This window comes from Lethenteron reissneri, chromosome 32 (assembly GCF_015708825.2).
Source record: "Lethenteron reissneri isolate LAM-NWPU_2019-01 chromosome 32, ASM1570882v1, whole genome shotgun sequence".
NCBI lineage: Eukaryota > Metazoa > Chordata > Hyperoartia > Petromyzontiformes > Petromyzontidae > Lethenteron > Lethenteron reissneri.
Genome location: NC_083810.1, coordinates 4,135,550 through 4,152,765, shown reverse-complemented (window position 1 = coordinate 4,152,765; position 17,216 = coordinate 4,135,550). Strand labels below are relative to the sequence as shown.

The window sequence follows — 17,216 nt, the reverse complement described above, 5'->3', positions numbered from 1 at the left end:
GTACACCAACAGTCAAACCAAGCCACGAAGGGAAACTGTGTGACGTTACACGTATGTATGTACGCACGTGTGCCTGGGTGTGTGCATGTGTGTGGTTCTGGTTGTGTGCGCCTGGTTGTGTGTGTATGTGAGGGTGACTGGTTGTGCGCGTGTGTGCCTAGTTATGTGTGTGCGTGTGTGTGGTTGGTCGTGTGTGTGCCTGGTTGTTTGCGCCTGGTTGTTTGTGTATGAGTGTGTGTGCGTGTGCCTGGTTGTGTGTGTGCGTGTGTGTGTGCCTGGTTGTGTGTGCCTGGTTGTGGTTGTGTGTGTATGTGTGCGTGTGTGTGTGCCTGGTTGTGTGCCTGGTTGTGTGCGTGCGTGTGCCTGGTTGTGTGTGTATGTGTGAGTGTGCCTGGTTGTGTGTGAATGTGTGAGTGTGCCTGGTTGTGTGTGTATGTGTGAGTGTGCCTGGTTGTGTGTGAATGTGTGAGTGTGCCTGGTTGTGTGTGTATGTGTGAGTGTGCCTGGTTGTGTGTGTATGTGTGAGTGTGCCTGGTTGTGTGTGAATGTGTGAGTGTGCCTGGTTGTGTGTGTATGTGTGAGTGTGCCTGGTTGTGTGTGTATGTGTGAGTGTGCCTGGTTGTGTGTGTATGTGTGAGTGTGCCTGGTTGTGTATGTGTGAGTGTGCTTGGTTGTGTGTGTATGTGTGAGTGTGCCTGGTTGTGTGTGTATGTGTGTGTGTGCCTGGTTGTGTGTGTATGTGTGAGTGTGCCTGGTTGTGTGTGTATGTATGAGTGTGCCTGGTTGTGTGTGTATGTGTGAGTGTGCCTGGTTGTGTGTGTATGTGTGTGTGTGCCTGGTTGTGTGTGTATGTGTGAGTGTGCCTGGTTGTGTGTGTATGTGTGAGTGTGCCTGGTTGTGTGTGCGTGTGTGTGAGTGTGCCTGGTTGTGTGTGTATGTGTGAGTGTGCCTGGTTGTGTGTGTATGTGTGAGTGTGCCTGGTTGTGTGTGTATGTATGAGTGTGCCTGGTTGTGTGTGTATGTGTGAGTGTGCCTGGTTGTGTGTGTATGTGTGAGTGTGCCTGGTTGTGTGTGTATGTGTGAGTGTGCCTGGTTGTGTGTGAATGTGTGCGAGCGCTGCTGGGAACAGTGGCTTAGTGGCCATCACACTGCGCTTCGCTTCTCTTGACTCACAATCAATTCCCATCGCCACAAATCAATGGCAAATGGTGTCACCATCCGATCACAGAGCTTGTTGGGGGTCCCCCTCCGCTGCCCCTGCTCATGCCCGACTGGCCACGCCATTCACCGACCGCACATTACGCGCCACACAAACACAAAACTAAGCGAGCCCGCATTTCTGTACGATGTACGCATGGTCGTGATGTTGGCGAGCAACTGTTGTGGTCAGTATGGCACAAGAGTGCAGCTGCTGACTATCACCATTCTAAGCCAACTCACGAGTGTAACCACCCTCCCCCTGCCCCCCAATAGAGTTCAATGTATAATACAGTTTTTTGGGGGTTAGAGCGCTTAAATATAAATCCTTCATTACAACCTGCCACGACCCTGTGTGTGTAAGCTTTTTCAGGAATACTGTGACTTCCTCCATCCTAAAATACTATATTTAAAAAAAGCAAAAGGCAAAATATCGCAATGTAAGACCCTCTTGACAGGGAGTCTTAAGTCTCAATGATGATGATTTTGTTGATAAAGTAATAAAGTCGACGTATCTCCACGTTCAAGACAGCGTGAGCCTGCGCTCATCTCTGTCGGTCGCCCTGGGCCGGTGGTTGAAGTTTAACATTATTTTGTTGGATGTTGGCAGTCATTTCATGGGAGGTTTGACGTCCTGGAGTACATGACAAATTCCGACACCCCTGTCACTGTTGTTCACAGCCACGCTTTGAACCTGGGTCAGTGGGGTCATAGTGCAGTGCTCTAACCGCTGTGCCGCCACTCTCACAAACACAAAAAGGCACAGATCCCCCTATGCAGGTTGCAAGTGCTGTTAGCGAGCACGTATGAAGGCAGGCACGATACTCCGAGTGGGGTGGGTGACCAGCACCATGCCCGTTCGCCTTTGTCTCCCCAGTGGCGATGTTTATACGCCGCACCAGGTACTCATTTGATGCCGAGTCGACCTTGGGGAGGCCCAGGACCAGTTCAGATAATTGTCACCGGTGCCGTCCATAAGTGGAAGTCGAGCACAAGTCGCCAGGTTCGTAGTGCAACATGCTAACCGTCACACCACGACCACTCCTTGAAACAAACACAAAGGACAAAGAACCTCCCTATCGTCTTAACAGACTGTTGGGGCAAGTGCTGTTGGCGAGCACATATAAAGGCCGGCATGGCACACGAGAGGGTGGGTGGTCAGCATCACGCCCGGTCGCCTTTGTGTCCCCAGTGACGATGTTTATACACTGCACCAGGTACTCATTTGAGGCTGAGTCTACCTAGGGGAGGCCCAGGACTGATTCAGATATTCGTCACTGGTGTTGGGCATGAGCGGGAATCAAACTCGGGGTGCCAAGCACGCTAACTGTTCCACTACCACTCCCCCACACACATACACACAGACACGTTTATATTGGCAGCAATCAACACAGTCCATTGACAGAATTCTCCACGGCAGAGGAGACATCCGTCAAGTGCGGGGGACCCTTAAGCGGCTACTACCCACTGCTGCGTCGCACGTGTTTAATGGGCTGCATCAAGCGGTTGTGAAGTTCTACAGTACATCTCGGCAGACAGCGTTTACGGTCGATGAAGCTTTATGTAACAATCGTTCTTCCGCCGCGCGAGTCGCTTAGCCAGCCGTCCCCCAGCGGACCTCGTGTGGCCTGCATCGTCTCACGTGCAACTCTGGCTTCAAGCCCGCATCTGGCCGCCGCGGGCAGTGACACAAGAGGGCCCATTTCGGACGGAGGTACTGGGCCTTGTTACAATTACGGCGGCAGAAAAGCACCTGCGAGCTCCGCCAATAGCGGAGTGAAATTCGCTCACATTTGAGCGTGCACACGCGATACTGTGAGTGGGGAACGGTGGCCTGACGGTTAAAGCGCTGGGCCACAATCCTCAAAGGGTCTCTCCGCGCTCTGACGAGCAAAAGGCTGGCACTGTGGTTAGTACACGGGACTCGCAAGCACAACTTTTTGAGCACACATCTCGGTCGGGGATCGACTCAGCCCAACATCCATTTAAGGCTCAATTACATTTAGGAGCAATTTTGCAGAAGCCAAGAAGTGCGATACTGGTCCCTGCTACAGTTCATAATTATCATTATGCCCTCCCAAATTGCCTAAGCCATATATGCACCTTAGTTGCATGCATATGAGCGTGTGACGCCTTTCATTCAGCTCAAGTGTGGGTGCGATAGTCCACACGGTTGCCGAGCAAAGGCTGAAAGGTTAAACGCCAAACGGCCAGCAACAAACAGAACTACATTGAAATTGTCGGAGGGAAGCGTTAACACGTTTCCTGAATTGAGCAAGGTTGTTGCGATAAGCGCTTGAGACGAGAGACGATGGGGGCGACAAAATAACACGAGGAGAGCAGTGCACGTGGTCGAACACGGTACAGGTAGAATTTTTCACCCAGAAAATTTCACGCCGAGCGCAAAGACTTCTTTCCAAGGAGGGTCCCGCATTGGGATGTTTGGACGTCAGCCACGTTCATAGACCCGTGGGGAGGGGGTCCTCAACGAGGGTGGAGGTATCAACGGGCGAAGTTCACGGGGGGGGGGGGGGGGGGTGGTGGGGGGGGGGGAGGAGTACTGTGTTGGGGGTCAGCCCTACCTTAGCCGGCGTGTGTATCCAGATGGCGGGGTTGAAGAGCACGTGGTCGCACAGCTGCTTGAGCATGGGGGCGCCGTGGGGCAGCGCGTCCAGGTACTTGGCGAACGACAGGAAGTGCTCGAGCACTGCGCGCGACACGTGGGCCCTTGAGGACTGTGCATCGCACGGGAGGCGTAGGGGGGGCACGGGAGCATGGGGGGGGTAGACACAGAACATCAGCTGGGCGCAGGTTCGGCAGCACGCGATGAGCGGGCTGGGAACTCGTTTAAGGCCGAGTTGACCTACGAGAGACCCCGGACGCCACTTGTTGCCGGTGTGCGCGGAAACGAACATCATTTTCATAACACTGTTCAAAAACGTGTTTTGTTTGTCGCTGTTTTACTGTTTTCTCATTGCGATTGCGCAACATTATTCTTGTCATGGGAAGAATAACATTTTCTGTGGAAGTTCCACGCTGCCCAGCGTAATCTCACCGTGTGTCAGAGATCTTCACCCTGTGTTGAAGATATTCAATAGACCTCACATCCACGCCAATTGGCGTACTTTGTGTACGTCCTGCATGTTGTGTTTGCTGCATAGCAATCCAGTGTTTAGTCTAATTTATGCTTCTACATTATGGTAAAATAGACATTTCTCAGTGATTTTTCAGATGTTGTACCGATTTCCAATGTATTTGAACCCCAGCGACTGAAAGCAGAAGATAATAAACTATCAGAGCAGTGAATTTGAACAAATTCAAGGTCAATTATATACAGTGCTGCAGTGACATGAAGTGAGGTGTTTTATGAAAGTTTTGTGCAAGAATCACTGCCATTAATACAGTGCTACAGTGAACTGCAGTGAAGCGTTTTATGACTTTGTTTTGTGCAAGATTCACTGCCATTAAATGTACACAAGACACAATTAAACTGGCTCAGAGTCACAAACCGAATCGCGCAAAGCTCCTTTGCCTGTTTGAGCAAGGAGAAACCTTCCCTTGACCTCGGACTTCGATAAAACTAACGGCACTAATAACAATGGAGCACAAGGAGCTCGCAGAACTCAGATGTTAACGCCGCAACCACTGGGAAATGCGTGCCCTAGCACGCATCCATAATATATGTTACGTTGGCAGGCATCAATACTGGTATGACAGGGGAAAGGAAGACACATATATATTTGAAGTTTCCATATTCTCTCCATCTTCGCGTGGATTTTTTTGCTCCGGGTCCTCCAGCGTTTCCTCCACATTAACAAACATGCATTTTGATTCAGTCACGTAGGTGAAAAAATTAAAATAAATAAATTAAAACAACTAAATTTAATCACGACGTTTCGGGCGCAACACAGGCGTCCTTCTTCAGGTGGAGACAACGTAGCGAAAGCACAACCGCTTAAGTGTGTCTAAGAGATGGCTGTGATGAGGAATTATATTGTCGCGGGGGATGGAGGGAGGGGAGGGGCCATGGTGAGTGTGTGGGCGGGCTGTGGACTGGGAGGCAACGTTGTGAGGCACGGGGGGGGGGGGGGGCACTGGGAGGCAACGCATGGAGTTCAAACTGAAGCTTTGTGATGCAGGGGGCGGAAGTAGATTAGAAAGCTAAGATTAAGCAGCCTTTTGTTATGCTGCCGTGACTATATAATTCCTCGTCACAGGCATCTCTTAGACACACTTAATCGGTTGTGCTTTCGCTACGTTGTCCCTACCTGAAGAAGGAGGCCTGTGTTGTGCCCGAAACGTCGTGATTTAATTTAGTTGTTTTCATTTTTTTTTACTACGTGACTTTACCGAAAAAAACAAAGAGTATGAATCCTTGCAGTCACGAAAGCTTCAAATCTAGAATGCATTTCGATGATTTAGATTTTTTGGCTGCTATACATTCCCACATGATACGCTATTTCGTTGAGCTCTCATCTGTGGCCAGGTCTCTCTGAAAAATCAGTAAAATAAAAAGTTTAATTTTATCTTAAATGTATTCGTGATTTGCTTACCTTCCCTACACTTTGTACTCCCATCATTTTTGTGTATTGTTTGTTGTAACTTTCTGACCCAACCCTACTGGACCTCTGTGGGAAATGAGCATTATAGCTCTGTGGATTCCTCCAGCATAATTAAAGATTGTGATTCTGATTTTGGGCACGGTACTGCTGGTTCAATACTGTGGATGGAATGAGCAGCTGTATTTGTTGTGCCTAGTTGAGGATTTGGCTGCGGTGCCACTGAGCCTGTGGGCTTGTGGATCAAAATCCATGGCATTTTGTGGGCTGATGCCATGTTGTCAATAAATTACTCTTAAATTTCGATTTAAAGTTTTCGTGACTGCAGGGATTCATCTTCTTGGTTCTTTCGGTAAAGTCACGTAGAAGAGAAGTAATAAAATAATAAAAGTAAAATAATAATTATTTTATTATTTTTATAAAACATAATAAAATAATTATTTTATTATGTTTTATTTTTATTATTTTATTACTTCCCTTCTACGTGACTTTACCGAAAGAACCAAGAAGATAAATTACTCTTACTTCGGATCCCAGTGTACCCAGTAAAGCTGCCGCCACAATATACATTTGCAAAACCACCTCCTGACAGTATTGAAAGTAGGAAAGAGAGCTGAAGTTATTTTAATTCTCTGCTGCACAGACATTTCTTTCTCTGTTAACCTTGCATCCATCACCATGAGGTAGAAGAGGTTGCTCCTTCTGCTTGTCCCCTTCTGGAGAAATATTTCCCTTGCCGCACATACCTGTCTCGAAATAAATGAGGGGCCCCGATTGATGTAGCTATCTTGGCCATCAGTCCGCCACTTTTTTGCCGGAATGATGGCTGTTTTAGCACAAACTCAGAACGTTCAGAATGTATGTGCATATCATGATTGTTCCCATAAAACGTAGCCATTCGACCACTTCTCTTGCCATGAGATGAAACATTTCCACCAATGCGTGGAATCGTGTCCATTACAATGTTCGGAGCATGGTTTCGTGCAGGAAGCACTGAGAAGCTGTGATCGTCTTCAACTGGACATATCTTCGTTGAACATTCTGCCATAAATTGGAAAACTGATCAAATTTACAGAATATTTGAAGAATTTAATTCAACTACAGTGTACAGCTCATTTTGTGAATGTGTGTCCACACATGCACGTGATTTTGTGTAGCGGAGAGGGCAGTGAAGGAGTGTTTTTTTCCCCACTTTCGATTCCTGGCTATACACACCGGTGGACCAGTGGCATCTGAACTTGTCCTGGGCCTCTTCTAGGTCAACTCAGCCTTAAATGAGTACGTGCATCTGAGTGTGTAACCATCAGCATTGGGTAGACAACGCTGGGCGTAGGAGCGGCCCTTGCGCACTCTGCAGGCAATAATGGCGTGCTTGCTAAAAGTGCTTGCCTTGACAGTCTGGATAGCTACACACTGAAGACTTTTACCATTGTGTGAGTTTGTGCCAACACATGCGTTTGTGTATTTTTAACATCTGTAATTATCACTAGATGCTCTGGCCAATGCTTGCATTGAACAATTATCTCCAGAATGATTCACAAAGCAGCTTTGCACTGACGATGAGGCACATTGCAATTAAAAAGTTTTCATTTAAAACAAGATATGTTTGCTAGTGAATGAGTTGGAGTGAAAGTATAGACTGAATACCCCATTTGATTTACCTTTCCAAGCCTAAATGTACAAATGTGTTCTCATCAGACGACAAAATTTGCAGATGGCAAAAAAAATCGAAACAAGGCGTCTCGGTGATGCTCGCAGTGTTGGGCACTGCCGATCTAAATTAGTGGCCTTGAGCCCGTCGTGCATAGAGAAACTATGCTGCACCTCCAGTCACCCGTCCGTCAAACTCTTGAAGTTTGCGGACGACACCACCCTAATCGGGCTCATCTCTGATGGGGATGAGTCTGACTATAGGAGGGAAGCTGACAACCTGGTGACCTGGTGTAGCCAGAACAACCTGGAGCTTAATGCTCTTAAGATCGTGGAGATGGTTGTGGACTTCAGGAAGAATACAGCCCCACTCACCCCCATCACCCAGTGCGACTCCCCAGTCAACAATGTGGAGTCCTTCCGCTTCCTGGGCACTATTCTTTCCCAGGACCTCAAGTGGGAACTGAACATCAGCTCCCTTATCAAGAGAGCTCAACAGAGGATGTACTTCCTACGGCAGCTGAAGAAATTTAATCTGCCAAAGACAATGATGGTGCACTTCTATACAGCCATCATTGAGTCCATCCTCAACTCCTCCATCACCATCTGGTACGCTGCTGCCACTGCCAAGGACAAGAGCAGACTGCAGCGTATCATCCACACTGCTGAGAAGGTGATTGGCTGTAATCTACCAACCCTTGAGGACTTGCACACCTTGAGGACCCTGAGGCGAGCGAGGAAGATTGTGGACGATTCCTCTCACCCTGGATACTCTGTTCCAGCTACTCCCCTCCGGCAGAAGGCTGCGGTCCATCAGGACCAAAACCTCACATCATAAAAACATTTTCTTCCCATCCGCTGTTGGCCTCCTAAACAACGCAAAGGGCTTAAAATGACTTTTACACTTAAAATGACTTTTACACTTACTATAACATTTTATCTACATAATTACACCTTGTCATACTTACAACGTGTTATCTTATTTGTATTTTTGTATTCAAAGATTGTATATTACGGCTAATTCACATTTTACATTTCGCATTTTATATGGTCTACTTATTCATAATTTTACATACTTTAGCCCGTTAGTATTAGTTATACTTTGTAACGTTAGTATAGTAAGACTGTATATCACCTATTTAAGTTTTTAAGATTCCTACATGTTGAATGTATGCACCTTCCGGCCATAGTAAATTCCGTGTATGTGCAAACTTTCATGGCGATTAAAACCGTTTCTGATTCTGGTTCTTTTGAGCTCTGGGAAAAGATAGGCCGAGTTGACCTCTGGCTGATATTTGAACTTTGCAACTTCTGCTTACTGCATGGAGCCTTCTTCCGCTTTGCCACTCCACCAGAGTGTGCACAGCAATTGGCGACACTGCGAGCCCCTGACTTGTGATAGCTACTATCTCACGTCACTGGAGAATGTGCACAGTGATTACAATAATTAAGAGTGTTGTATTTGATGACCACTCTATCCCAGACTTCCTCTCCACTGGTTCATGTGCACAGTGGTTTGTGATAATAGGAGCATCTCATATTCCATCGCTACTATTACATCCCGTGACATTTCACTTAACTGAGAAAGTGAACCAAGATTTGTAACAAGGGTCTATTATATTTGATAGCTGCTATATCCCATAACGCCGTACTTAATGAGAGAATGTGCACAGTTATTAGTAACAGAGGTGGGACAAAGTCATTGTTATGCAAGTCCGAGTCGAGTCTGAAGTCATCAAATTCATGACTCGAGTCTGACTCGAGTCCAAGTCACATGACTCGAGTCCACACCTCAGAGGTGGGACAAAGTCATTGTTATGCAAGTCCAAGTCGAGTCTGAAGTCATCAAATTCATAACTCGAGTCTGACTCGAGTCCAAGTCACATGACTCGAGTCCACACCTCAGAGGTGGGACAAAGTCATTGTTATGCAAGTCCAAGTCGAGTCTGAAGTCATCAAATTCATGACTCGAGTCTGACTCGAGTCCAAGTCACATGACTCGAGTCCACACCTCAGAGGTGGGACAAAGTCATTGTTATGCAAGTCCAAGTCGAGTCTGAAGTCATCAAAATTCATGACTCGAGTCTGACTCGAGTCCAAGTCACATGACTCGAGTCCACACCTCAGAGGTGGGACAAAGTCATTGTTATGCAAGTCCAAGTCGAGTCTGAAGTCATCAAATTCATGACTCGAGTCTGACTCGAGTCCAAGTCACATGACTCGAGTCCACACCTCTGATTAGTAATATAAAAAAATAGCCTCTTGTGTTTCACTGCTACTCGATGCCTCGCTAACCTGGACTACTTTAAAGTGATTTTTCTACGACCTATTTCATGTGAACTCCATAACACTACTGTCGAGCTCATGAAATTAACAACGCCATTTGAGAATGGTCTCATAAAAATCACTGTCCAATTATAAATTATAGACATTGCAATGGTTTCCAGTTCCGCAAGCCATATTTAATTGAAATGCTTTATCTCGATTCATGTCATTATGTCCACATATTACTCTTAATCAACTTTTACCTCCAATTGTGGTCTCAGCTCACTCAATATCATTCTCAATATCCCAATTGTTTGGTGAGTGAGACTCGTATATTTCAGAATTTGATTTTACCAAAAAGGTTTCTTTATTATTTGTACATGGCAGCTTGGTTGACCTTTGCTGGACTCAACAGACCTCTATTACTTCCCTTGAATAAGGGCAGCGAGTATATATGTATTTATTTCATCCAGGGAAATAACCTTTGCCTTGAGCCCAGCATCTCAAAGATTCTGGCTCATTACATGAACACGATCATTACCCAGGAAACCGCCAAAAAAGCCTCCTCCTATGAATAGATGTAGAAACTGAACGTTGGTTTGAATAATTATATATCTTTGGTTCTTGACGTAACTTTGATCTAAAAATTGGATATAATTGCGGATGAGCCTACATTGTACAGACAATCATTGTGCGGGTGCTTCATCAATGCTGTTGGCACGGAGCCAGTGGTGGAGATTCATTATTCCTTGAGCCAGGGCGAGGCTCTCCATAAGACAACCGCTGCAGCCTTTCCACACAGGGTTTCGTCGTTTTATCAACTTCGGTTGGAAGATGGGCCGCGTCAATCCCCAAATAAGATTTGAATTCACAACGATGAAATGATTGCGAGGCAAACGCTCTGATACAGCACCACCCGGGCGGGTTATGAAACGGCAAAATAATCAATATTTATTTGTATCTCTGGCAGACATTATGGAAGGAGAGATGTTTTCTCAGAAAGATTTCGCATTGCTCATTACAAGACATGGCATGCATTGGAATAACTAAAGGGACCATTAAAGGCACTGGTGCAGAGACATCCATGCGTCCAACTTGTACAGATGCCATCAGCTAATCAGCCCTTCGATTTGATAATTTGGGTAATCGTCCCAGTCACATGGCCACTTGCTTAAATCACAAGTCTTAAGGTAGCTATAGTGGCTCATATCAATCTGGCCAGTTGGTTGGAGCCCTCTATTCACAACCTAAAGTTTATGAGTTTAAATCCCAGTCAGGGTCGATTTGTCCATAATCCACCCAGAAGTGATACATGTAATACCAGGTCAGCACTGATTGGCCGAAGGAGCTCTGTGGGCCCCCACAAAAGGAGGTCAGTATAACAACAGGAGCCTTCAATTAATTAAGTCTGGGGACAATTCCACTGGATGAATATGATGCCCTCACAGCATTCTCGGTGTTCACTTTGACTGGTGGAATAGGCACGGCTGGCACATTTTGTCTGTCCTACATTTTAACCTCGAGTTCAACAAAAGCTGGCAGTGCATTTTGACTTGATGTTCCATCATTTGTGCTTTAATGAGAAGCCTACAATGCTTGCTCATGCATTGTGTTCCATCGTAATTCTGCAGTTATTTTCATGGAATTGTTATGTTTTGTAAAAAAAAAAAACACAGAAGAGCCAAGCTAACCATAAAGATTTCATTTTACAAAGAAAGAATTGTGGGCAATTTTTACAAACAATGTTTTGGGCCATAATACAAGCATGCACCACCACAAATATCATTTATCGAAGCATTTATGTTCATGCAACGGCAAATCGGACGTCTCCTCTGTATGACATATTGTTGCCACAGCACAGTATCATCGGAGGTGGTATTGCAGAGGTTCGTGGTTCAAATCCGGTAGGCAACTATAGTTATTACTGCGGGTATATTAACCATATAAAATCTGTCGTCTGGTCCAGATTTACCAAATTCGAAAAAATTATTCACAAAATTCTCAATTGGGATTCCATATGACAATCGTTGCCCCTTACTAGCAGACTCATGGCGGCTTGCATGAGTCTGGTTGCTCATATTTTCAACTCAACCAAATGTGTCTCACATGGCTTTCCAAAAGAAACCATCTTCTCATCAGCTGCCTACCTGCTGTGATGCACATTATTATTAATTATTATTAATTCTCGCTACCACTCTGATGCATCTGTCTTACTGCCATTGGCTGTAGAGAGCACGTGTCACCACCTCCCTCCAGAGTTCCACACCTCCCCCCCCCCATCGCTACTATTTCACATTGATGCGCGGGCCCTGCTCACAATCCATCCTCATTAGCGGCAGGCTGCGATGACTGCCATGGAAACGTGTCACTGGTCCGCGCTCGCCATTACGTCAAGGGGCATTAAAGCAACCTGAAGATGACAAATCAAACCCCATTACTGTTGCGTCTTAGCTTATTCCCAGGGTTGCTGATTTGCGATGTTATCAGCCAACACGTCCTACGGAGCTGCTCTTTGAGGAACTTCTGTGTGCAATAAAAACTGAGGCTGGCTCTTCCCGCAATTGTAAATTTTTGTTGTACGTTCACCCTATTCCTTCGCATAGCTAAGCTCCATTGAAATGAGCACAGGTGACGTGGCCCCGTGTGGTGTACACAGAGGACTTTTGTAACCGGCTTTAGTACGCGCGTGAAAATGTGCAATTTCCTCTACGACTCAAGGCCAATTTACCCATTTGAACGGGGAGGGGTACTGTTAACTTTTATTCGGTACATTTTCACCCAATCGTTCTGTTCACGCATACGAACGTGAACGCGTGTTCACGCAGGCCGTTGTACGACACGTGCACGCACGTGTGTGAGCGCTCATGTGCGAAGCCACCACACCTTCTCAAGCAGGTATCCGATGACCAAGAAGCCTTTGCTGGCCAGCATCTGTTCTTGCATGGCCACAGAGCTCTTGAGCAGGTCCAGCAGAAATGCCAGCAGGGTACCGCTACAGGACACAAACAGAGCAAAACGCAGCAACGCCATTATCACCACAAACTTGCAATACAGACGCGTCTGTCGATAAACATGGTTTGCATTTAGCGTTCTGTAAATACACATGTACACAAAAACAACACATCTCCGGTTTATATAGAAATTTGTATTTGTTTAGGATATCTTGGTTCAGAACAGGGGCCCAGTGGCTCAGTCTACGCTTCTATGGCTATCCCACTGATCCAACCCAGCACACCAAGTTACACACCTCTACATGGATCAATCTTGGAATCAGTTGTGATGCCAAAGGGGCATCGTTGACAGAGTGCACGTTGTCTGTGATGGTACTCACTGGATTCAACTTCAGGCCCAGTTTCGTGTAAAAAATTTAAAACATACACATAGAGCAAAATATGAAAATTAAATAGACACTCAACATAGTAAAGGCTAAGCTAACCCACGCCTACATTAAACTTAGTTATGCCCTCCGCTATATATCCCTGGCCATAGTGGGGAAAGAGAGGGCAGGGCTAAAGGAGATGGCGCCGCAGGACTCGTGATGAGTTTCCACGCGGATCCAGGTCGTGCCGCTTATCCTAGGACACTGGAAACTGGGCCTTTCCTGGGCCACCAAAGCTCTGTGTTCCAATGTTTTAACTTACAGAGGCCAGCTCACAATTTGGGGGTGGTGTGGCCATAAAAAAAACACAAATGGCCACCTTTTATTTCCAGAGTCCTGATGTTGATTATACATCGTATCAGATACTCATATTGGGCTCTTACCATCAACAGTGGCATTGCGCACAATGTTCGAGAAATACGACGTGGATTTCTGTGGTCGCCGCGTGATGAGCAATGGGTAATTGCTCATTTAGAGTATTTGCCTGCTATAAATTTACACTTGATAAGACACTTCGTTGAGTTATCATTTGTGGCCTGGTCACTTCTGAAAAAGAGCTAGATAGCTCAGAGGACCATACCTGGTAAAATAGTTAAGTTTTTTTTTATATGAAATTCCAAATTCATGTGCGTGCACACACACACACAAACAACACACATACTTTATCCCGCAAGTGAAAATTTCTTTCAACAGCGTATTGGGATGCTATTAGAAATAATGGCGGTATATTAAACGAAAATATTATTATTAACTGCAATTACAGTCACACAATGGGTTTGGAAGGCAGCTGTTGTCTTCATCAGCTGCGGTCAATAAGTATGGCACGTAAGTATTTAACAAAGACAAATCACGCCAGAAAAAGCGACACATTAGCCATTTCCATTGCCAATACATCCATCCAGTCGTCAATAATAAGAATAATCACAGCAGAACGAGCTGTGCATTATCAACCCCGCAGCTGATAAAAGCATCTTTCCTCAAATTGCCAGGGGGGTGAGCAACTGTTCCCCCCACCATCCATCTCCCCACCCCCCCCCCCCCCCAATGGGGGGCGAAGCGGGCGTCTGGGGGCACGCGATCGCGCTTCTTAGATTTTGGTGTGCCGCTGGTCGCGGCGCTAAATCACGGCGGCTCTTCGGAGGTAACCTGGGGGGGGCCTTTTCGTGGCCCCTCATTATTGCGCCGTTTGGAGTCCATCAATCGCCACCGGACGTCATGCAAATGGGCGCACGGCAGGAGCCGTCCTGGATGGGGCCTGGGAGACTGAACCCCGGGGACGCAGAGCATCATGGGTGATGAGCAGTCGTGCCACAATTACCATTGCCAAATAACAGAGCCGCTGCCAAACTCCGCTGGACTCTTCGTTATTTATATCGAGGCGAAAGTCGAAAGTTTCCCACCGCCCAATCGAGAGCGGGGTTTGTTCTTCTCTACATTTGCAGCCATTAGTGGGTGGTATGAATTCTAGAATACTCTGATCAGGGGATAATCACTCCAAAGAACCGCTGTTGACACGTGGTACTCTGTTCATCATACTCTGAGAGATGAAAAACTAAGCCAATCTAGGAGCAGCCAGAACCAGTTCAAATATGCATTACTCCTGCTGGCCACAAGCAGGAATCTAACTCAGGTCGCCTGGTTCGTAGTGCGGTTCGGGAAACACTCCGCCACCAATCCCACACACAAAGACACAGATCCCCCGTAGAGTGTTTAAGACTATTGGGGCAAGTGCTTTTAGCGGGCACCTATGAAGTACGCACCAAACCGACAGAGGAAGGGCCAAGAACTGGTTCAAATATTCGCCACTGTAATTGGTTGTGATCAGGAATTGAACTTGGGTCGTCAGTTTCATCGAGTAGTGTGCTAACCATGACATAACCGCTACACATGTACAAGCACATATGCACAAGACGTGTGCACAGACACACACACACCATACATGCAACATTGTTTACCGAATCCTGGTGTGAAGTCAAATAAATAAAAACCTGCATCAAACAAACGGTGTGCGAGCGACAGAAGCCCCAGAGAAAGGGACATCAGTAGGGCACCTCTACAATGCCACACAATCACAACGCCAGCTGCAGGCGCCCTACCAATTACCACGTGTGCCGCCATTGGCTGGCAAATGGCTCACCCAACATGAAACATTAATTTTATTTATTCATTCACACCTCCGAAAAAACTGCGAGCTGTAATTATACGCAAATTATTCCTCGGAAGACACGTGACGACTGAAAATGTTGCGGGATTTTTGCCAAGCACTATTTAATTGGGCGACAGATTGCACCACGCAGATGCAAAGCTACAGCGACAATGCCTTGCTGGGCCAGTTAAATCGTTCAGAGGAAAAGTGCCTTTCGTGAGCTTCTGTTAAGGTTGGGGTTAGGAGGGTTGACTCGGGCAACATCTCCCCGGGGACCGATATAATGATTACCACATTGTGGTCAAGTGAACGGTAGTCGTCCTATGGGTAAGACTCGTCTCTGCCATAGGACGGTGGAATTTCCACCAGTGGCTCAGGGCTGCATAAAAGGAGATGAGCACCAACGCCTAAATGTTCACATCGCGACTATTAACATCACAAGTGACGATGACTACTCGGGACAATACAGCACACGAGGCATTTGTGTGGCCAACAACCCGTCCAGCCGTTGTCTATCAAGTGCGAACGTTGATAAATCACAAGTGGCACTTACTTTCTACTGGAGGCTATGTTGACCAAGGTGATGGCCTCGTGGGTTCAAGTGTCAATTTCTACCAGTGTTGCTTCTTCGGAGTGATTGAACCCGGGTGGCCATGCAGAGTGCTAACTGCCATGGAATGATTTTGCTTTAAAATATACCCCACGACAGCACCCGTAATAATTATCATTTAAGTTTATAAAAGCGACCTTAAACGATCGTTCTCAGGGCGCTATGCATGGAAAAGCGGAAATACTTTAACATCAACCAAGGAAAGAATAAGTGACAAAGACGTTTGAAAATAACTTAGAGAAAGCCATTTAAAACAGGTACGTTTTCGACAACCCGTGAAAACTAGCCACTGCGAATCTCGTGTCCAATACCAAAATAATGCATGGATGTATAAAAAGAAAACCCGTAATGCTTCAATACTGCATTTTATATGCGTAATCTAGCCAAATTGAGTTCAAGTCACAGATGGAAATTTGCAAGTTCAAATCTGGATCAGGGATTGATGCAGCCAATCATCATTCCATGGTCAATGATATATGGCTAAAGGATAAACTGGAACCCTTCATAGGTATGTGGAATTTCCATCACTGCCTCAGAGCCACCAATGAAATGGCTCGCTGCTCATTTGACAACAGCTTTTTTCTGTTTATTGTGCCTGATACACACCGAAGAAACGATACGAGCAACATCTGCTGTGCCCTGATTTACTGCAGACGGAAGTATTTCTGTATATATATAAATAACAGCGATGCCGTTCATGTTAAAATATGCACAAAGTTCAGTGTATATTCCCAGCATGTATATTGTCAAAATAAATAAATAGACAAATAAACATACAGACAAATACGCAGAGACCCTTGCAGCCTGCAGGCAAGTCCTCTTAACGCGGGCCTCTGAACTTTCCCGTGGTTGCCGAATGTACCAGAGGGTGACAATGGTGGCAACTTGAATATGATGCCCTGCAGCTCCCTTGCATTTGTCTGTACGTCTGATTGCATCTTGGTGATGTGTGTGCCCTCCTCCCACAAGCCCATTTGGCTGTGACCCCGTTAATGTCTTTTAACATCATGAGGTGCAACGCTTGTGGGGTTTTAACGTGTGGTCTATTTAAGCTTGCGCCCATTTAAAACATTTTTTTGTAACTTTGAAACCTTCAATCCCACCTCCCCCTCTGGGTGCCATGTTAGAGCGACGGTATTTAAAAAGCGTGACCTGTTTTTGGTAATGCGTGAAGTCATTAGAGTCCTCTGTAGGCGGGTGTAGTCGTAACAGACGTCGTCTTCAGATTTATTTTGTTCATATTTGAAAAAGCTTCATTGATCACAATCAGAATTGAGACTTGCAAAGGCCTGTAATTGCATTAGCTGAATGAAATGGACTACCGTAAATTGAAGTCTGCAAGTGTGCAGGTGCTATCGGTGGTTTGTTACATCACAGGGCTGTGAAAGATGGCGATGGCTTTGGGAGGCT

General features: G+C 46.1%; 1 protein-coding gene across 1 annotated transcript in view; it reads right to left on the bottom strand.

Moving 5' to 3' along the window:
* The window catches only part of LOC133349904 (neurobeachin-like), a 515,983-nt gene that overhangs the window by 214,717 nt on the left and 284,050 nt on the right, over positions 1-17,216 (bottom strand). The window contains 2 exon segments of the mRNA XM_061563758.1: positions 3,780-3,932; positions 12,555-12,663. Of these exon segments, the coding sequence (XP_061419742.1) occupies positions 3,780-3,932; positions 12,555-12,663 (262 nt within the window).